Consider the following 6,701-nt stretch of genomic DNA (forward strand, 5'->3'; position numbering starts at 1 on the left):
CGAGATCTGGAATCTCGTCAGGCCGCCGATAGAACTGAAACTAGAGACGAGTAGACTACAAGAGAAGAGGAGACCGTGGAGAGGAAGAAACCAAGTCCCAGCGACACCGCCGGAAGAACAGATCTCGGTGGTTGTGCCAGAGAGAAAAAGGAAGTTAGGACGAACTACTTTTTATTTGTAGAAAAATACGTGACGCTCACAAATAGTTTATGTTTTTCTTTATTTGGATGATATAAGCAAATTTTGGTAAGCTATAATACAAGCATACTGTATTATGTTTAGACGAACCTTAAACCTTGATATGTTTGATTCTACTGAAATTTACCATAAAATGGTTACTTTACGGGGTAGTCTGGAAGAGCTAAAATCAGTTTCCCAAGGAAAAAAAAAAGTGAGATAAAATCATTGTGTTGCATCAGAAGCATAAATTTCTATAAATCTACCTTTAGTCCCCCCCCCCCAAAATGTACAAACAATCTCTCCATTACTTTTAAACATATCCCTACGATATAAAGACTACAAATTGAAATGATTTCACTTCTTTTTTATTTTATAAAGACCAAACTATTACAAAAATAATGATCAAAGTGACAATCTCAACTCCAAATCTAGCTCTTGATTTTCACTCGATCCCGAGTTTTGGTTTCCAGATCCCAAAGATTTACTTCGCCTTGTCGAACTTGGATCCTATATATTTAGACAATTCTTTTTTTTGTTATTACTAGAATCACTTATATACAAATCCATCTACGACTTATTAACACTTTAAATCATGCATGTCAACCATCATTTAACCATGACATAACTACATTGAACAATATATATATGGCTACCATGAACGACGTATAACGAACCAAAAAAAATAATTCCTATTTCAACTTTCAAGATAAGAGAAATTGATTGGTTAATTTTTTGAAATAATGACATTGACATGTGAATGAACGTGTATACTAGCTACCAATTCGACCCCTTAATTAGTTAAAGAGTTGATCATGTGACACTATTACTAATTTGACACATATGCTGCATATATGTTTGAGGGTATAGAGAAAGTACCTCGTGTAAGAAACGTCTGGTGATGTTTGGTTCGAAAGAATGTTGGCTCTCCAAGATGCCGTGGCTTGGGTTCCAACTATTTGAACAAAAAACAAAAATGAAGTTATTTTTAAGACAATACAAAACTTATAACACATACACCTACACATATAAGTGATTTTGTACGTACCTCATGTTTGCTCTTTCGTATTGATCTCTGTGTACTCCCATCTGCAAAGAGCAGAAATAATAAACCGTTAGTAGTTGATATTTTTGGTTTACATTATAGTTTTTTTTGTTTTGGTTTTATAATCGTTTGAAATGAGTTTTGTGAAACATGGTAATATGATCGGCCAAATCTTGTTGAAAATTTCCCTATGTGATATTCAAATTAAAAAGCAAATAGTTACCTAAACTAATCATATTAGGGAGTTAAGTACTTTATTCTTCTTCATATACCCCAACCTATATATGTTGCTGAATATAACAAAATATCATCTCTACAAAAGGCACACATATACAGCATTAAAGGGAAAGTAATTATACCATCATGTTTGGATAGAACCCGTAAGGAGCCGAAGATTGTGATGGTGATGATGATGGTATGGATGAATATCCTTGCATCCTCTCATCCTCCTATATATCACATTTACATACGAAGTTTTAATTAATATAAAACGTATATATACTCTTGAAAATTATGGAATTAGATCGATAACTATACAAATTCAGTAAATTAATCTATTTCATAAATTTTATGAAGTGTAGATCTTAAGAAATGAGTGGAAACTGCCCTCGTGAGCTTTACAACAACATAAGGTACAAGTTATACAAGATCTATTGTAAATAGAATTTCAACTGACTAATTCCATATGCTTAACTGAATCCAAAGAAAAAGAAGTCTATGATGGAAATTGCGATTAAGTTTACTTATGATTAAGTAGTCAAACATCAAAAGGCCACGGGACAATGAATAAAAACTTGGTCGGTTTTTGTAAAAGGATCTGATGATCAGATAAAAGCAAAACCTACTATGTCAAACAACTTATGGGGTCTTAATTAGTGGACTGTGGATGTTTAATGGCTCATATCTATGTTCCTGTTAACCCGACCCGTGGTTGTCTTAAACTTTGAAACTTCTACGTGTCGGATCGGAATATCTTGGTTATATTAAGAAGTGACTGTATATGTTACCTGAGGATACAAAGAAGGGTTATAATTGTTGAAGCTATTGCAACTAATTTCGCCGTGTAATCTAATCTTCTCCAATTGTGCTACTCCGAGACCTCTCTGTGGCTGCTTGGGCTTCTCTGAGCCATTCTTTTTCCCTCTTCTTGTCGTCGGAGAAGAAGAAGACGACGTTGGAGACGATGAAGATGGCGAAGATCCTCCTATGTTTGGTCTACCAAAGAAACTACTTCCCATGTTTCCTAGCTTGATCGTCTTAAAGGACACCGGAAGATCAAGAAAACTAGAGAGAGAGTCTTCTCTATATGGAGAGAAAGAGAGAAATGATTTGTCTTTGCTTTAAACTAAGAAATTAGAGAGATCTCTTTCATGGTGAAATGGTGATCTCATTTTTTTTATAAGCTTTCTAAAAAATAATTTTATTTTAAATTTATAAAATAAAATAAAAACCCTTAGTATAACTACTGCATCGCTGGATCAGATTGTGTCCAGATTTCAATAGATACGCCACGCACACAAATACATTACATTACGTAGATTTTATGCCCTTATTTTGATTTTGCAACTTTCTTTTTATTTTATTTTTAATTAGTTTACAATTTAATTAATTACAATGATTGTGCAATAAAATAATATGGATGATTAGCTTAATTTTCTTAACTATTTCTCGGTTTTGGATGACTTCTAACACAAAAAAGACTTCAATGTTGATTCGATCTAAATTATTCAGCTCTCCTTGTCTTTGATATAATTATTATTCATGCTCTAATCGAGAAACTCCTATTATATTATATAAACTCGGACTTATTAAACTAATATTTTCATATTGACCCACGTAACGAATATAGTTTGATTGTTATTATATTTTCGTATATTATTGACCATTATAATATATAATCGATGTTATGCTAATATATATATATATATACACATATGTATTTGATCAATTTTGATATGGTATATATACAATCCACGTTGTATACTATTTTCGATGTTTTGTCTGTCTGTTTGACAAACCTATTTTTCGATTTTGTCATCTTCATATTATTACAGTTACATTTCATACTAAATCATAATAATAGAACTCATATCCTGAAAATAGTAGATCATACCAAGAAATTAACTGCCAGCAAATATATATCACAGCATTCAAAACATTTTGCTTATTAAGAACCGGAAAATAATTAAACTTGTTAGTATATAAAATATTATATTGTACTGTATATATAACGCATATATAATGTGATAATGTATTAAATGCACTTTTTCTGTCAACACTTATTTATTACTATAATACAAGGATTTTCTATTAGTTTCTTATTTAAATTTGTAGGTTCAATACACTGTTTCTTCTTTGTAGCTTCCATGAAAATAATCAAAGACCACATTTTTACAAAAGAAAATAATTAACTAGATAACTACATATGTCATGGTATAATAATGATACTACGTATTTAGAGAATTTGTTAAAAATGCCCTTTTTAAAATACTCCTTTTAGAAAAAATTTATTTTTACTTTTTTTACACAATTACAATATGATTTAAAAATCAATTTTTAGAATTTTTTTAGGTTTGAGTTGTTTATTTTATATTTAGAGTATAGTTTTTAGGAAGTAGGGTTTAGTATTTGGAGTTTAGGGTTTAGAATTTAGTCATTTTATATATTAAAAAGGGATATTTTTGAAAATATACACAAAAAAAGGTATTTTAAAAAAGTGACATAGTAAAAAGGGTATTTTTGAAAATCTCCTATATATTTATAAGAAAGTGGTATATGATAAAATGGTATTTATGGGTTTTTATATGTACACTATACAGTATATATCTGTATATGTAATATAGTGTGTTTAACACATTAAGGAAATAACCATCCATCGTCATTGAGTTGATTTACGCATGATTAGATTGGCAGCATTGGCTTACAATTTGTCTTGTATTTTATAAATTTTAATATCTAAGTTCTTATTTTGCTGTGTCAGGCCAATCAGTTATGCAAATGCAAGACATGTGAACAAGTTCAGTTACCATTTAAAAAATCATGGTTTTTCTGAAATTATATCCTTGCAAGTTGCAATGAATTAAAAAAACAGATACATTTAGTATACTTTTTAATTTATGTATTCATTTACAAGCAAATAAACTCCTTCCTTTTTTTGAGGAAAAATAAAAATAATAAACTCCTTCATTCTTTTATCTTTTCAGATTTAAAAATTATCCCATGAAATCCTAAACCTCAGATCAAATCTTGAGATTCTGTAAGAAAGTTATTAATTAAACATTTAATTATTATTTTAAGCATCTGGACATTTAATTTTCTTACAAAAACCATAATACATATTCACTTATTTAATTTATTCATCGATTATAAGACCAACAGTTTGTTCTATTGGATATGCTCTTTCTGACCATTAAATATTTGTTGATATATGTACATTTCATCGTTGTCTATCGATCAATATATACAATTATGCAAATTAATTAATATGACAGTAAAACATGTAATAATTTTTTCTCTCGTCACCAAAATATTAATTAATCAAAAGCTAACGATGTATTGTAATGGTTTTGTTTTGTTGCTTCAAGTTAATATGTTCGATTTAGAATAAAAAGAATTCTTTTGAAGGTTTATGATAACTTTAAGGGTAAGCACGATTGTGTAAATTCTAACCCTAGCTAGGTTGTTAAATGGACCTATCAAAGCTATGTTCAATAACGATCCAAAGAATATAAATATTGTGTAACTACTAATTCTAATCCAATAAAACTGTTAAGTATAAACTTATGTCGTGGACTCGTGAAACATGTGATTCTTAGAACATGTCGTAGCCTTAATTAGCTCTGAAGGGAAACTAAAATATTGTATACGTATATAAGAAATGTAGCAAGGAGGTGTCACTTTTGGATTAACCAATATTTGATAGACACGTGTAAGTCCTGCTGACGTTGAATATTCTTTTTTTCAGCATGACCCTTATAAATATAGTAGATCTATCAATTCGAGAACCTCAAATACGTAGGCTCTGAATAGATACGATGAAGAGCAGAAAAATTGAAATTCATGATAAGAAAACATGAGATGATATACACGTAATATTTTTGTTTTGGGTAAAAAGATCTTACAGGTTGCAAACACGCGTACGTGCGGTCATGTGGGAATATCACAGTAAGTCACTAATCAAAGATTCAAATCGAAGGGTGAACAAAAAAAAAAAACAACTTCGAAATTATCATCAAAATACTTTTTCTTTATTAGCAAAATACATACAGAAGCATTTTTATCTTTCAAAAACAAAAATTATGTAAAAATTCCTTTTATTCATTTTTTTATTTATTCATAAAATTCTGTTATTGGTTTGATTTTATTAGCATTAAATTCGTAGAACTAAAATTAAATCCATTTTTTTGGACAAAACAAAATCTTATTTTAGCATCGCTTGTTACGGTAAAACTAATTCCAGTTTTTATATCACGATTTCTGGTATGGTTATAACCTGAAATTAGTTCATCTCATGCACATTTTCATCCTCTATATTATATACTGTAACAAAAAATTCTATAGAATATGTTTAGGAATGTGTGTGTATATATATATATATATGTGACATACATACTTATAAATGTATACATCCACAAAATAAAACAATAATGACCACAATAATTGAAATAAATTAGAGATCGAAAAGTGTATCAAAATAGGGGATTATGTTGAGATTATTAAGTGATTTGATGAGTAATGAAGAGAGCATAATACCAAAACAGACAGAGCATAGTGGGATAGAACAAACTGTTGGTCTTATAATCGATGAATAAATTAAATAAGTGAATATGTATTATGGTTTTTGTAAGAAAATTAAATGTCCAGATGCTTAAAATAATAATTAAATGTTTAATTAATAACTTTCTTACAGAATCTCAAGATTTGATCTGAGGTTTAGGATTTCATGGGATAATTTTTAAATCTGAAAAGATAAAAGAATGAAGGAGTTTATTATTTTTATTTTTCCTCAAAAAAAGGAAGGAGTTTATTTGCTTGTAAATGAATACATAAATTAAAAAGTATATTTATATATACTTAATTATTTATTAACAATTAAACAAATGAATATTTATATGAAATAATATCTACTGTAGATTGTGTGCACATGCATTTCCCCTACTACATTATAACACACTCTGTCTATTTCTTCTCTATCTTTACTCGTATAATGTTTAAATAATACTCAAATTATTGATTTGTTAAGGATTTTATATAAAAATCATTTTTCTCGAATCAAATTCCTTTGATCCTGCTACTTACCTCGACAGCCAATCAGACCTAAAGTCATTTCTGTATATTAGTTTATCAAAGCATTTCATTATGAGTTCTTAATTTCATGTTATCTCTCTGATCGTTAAATATTTGACTGTTTGAAAAACATAATCGAGCATTAATAACCAATAATTAATGAACATTTACCCTACAAAACAACGGAAAATAA

The 6,701-nt window shown here is 29.0% G+C and overlaps 1 protein-coding gene across 1 annotated transcript; it reads right to left on the reverse strand.

Annotated features, from left to right (window-relative positions):
- Positions 1-371: 371 nt before the first annotated feature.
- On the reverse strand, positions 372-2,655 carry LOC104768054 (protein SPEAR1-like). Its single transcript, XM_010491998.2, has 5 exons — positions 2,230-2,655; positions 1,582-1,671; positions 1,226-1,266; positions 1,057-1,132; positions 372-687 (listed from the first exon to the last, which is right to left on the reverse strand). Exons 1-5 carry the CDS (start codon positions 2,458-2,460, stop codon positions 583-585), a joined length of 543 nt encoding a protein of 180 aa, XP_010490300.2. The 5' UTR covers positions 2,461-2,655; the 3' UTR covers positions 372-582.
- Between the last annotated feature and the right edge of the window lie 4,046 nt (positions 2,656-6,701).

Source organism: Camelina sativa, chromosome 19, assembly GCF_030686135.1.
Source record: "Camelina sativa cultivar CO46 ecotype springtype chromosome 19, ASM3068613v1".
In the NCBI taxonomy this organism is placed as follows: Eukaryota; Viridiplantae; Streptophyta; class Magnoliopsida; order Brassicales; family Brassicaceae; genus Camelina; species Camelina sativa.

Coding starts and splice junctions, on each gene's coding strand:
- LOC104768054 (XM_010491998.2), bottom strand. CDS start 2,460: ATGGGAAGTAGTTTCTTTGGTAGACCAAACATAGGAGGATCTTCGCCA. Junction 1,672..2,229: donor ACCCTTCTTTGTATCCTCAG/GTAACATATACA, acceptor TGTGATATATAG/GAGGATGAGAGGATGCAAGG. Junction 1,267..1,581: donor GGTTCTATCCAAACATGATG/GTATAATTACTT, acceptor TGCTCTTTGCAG/ATGGGAGTACACAGAGATCA.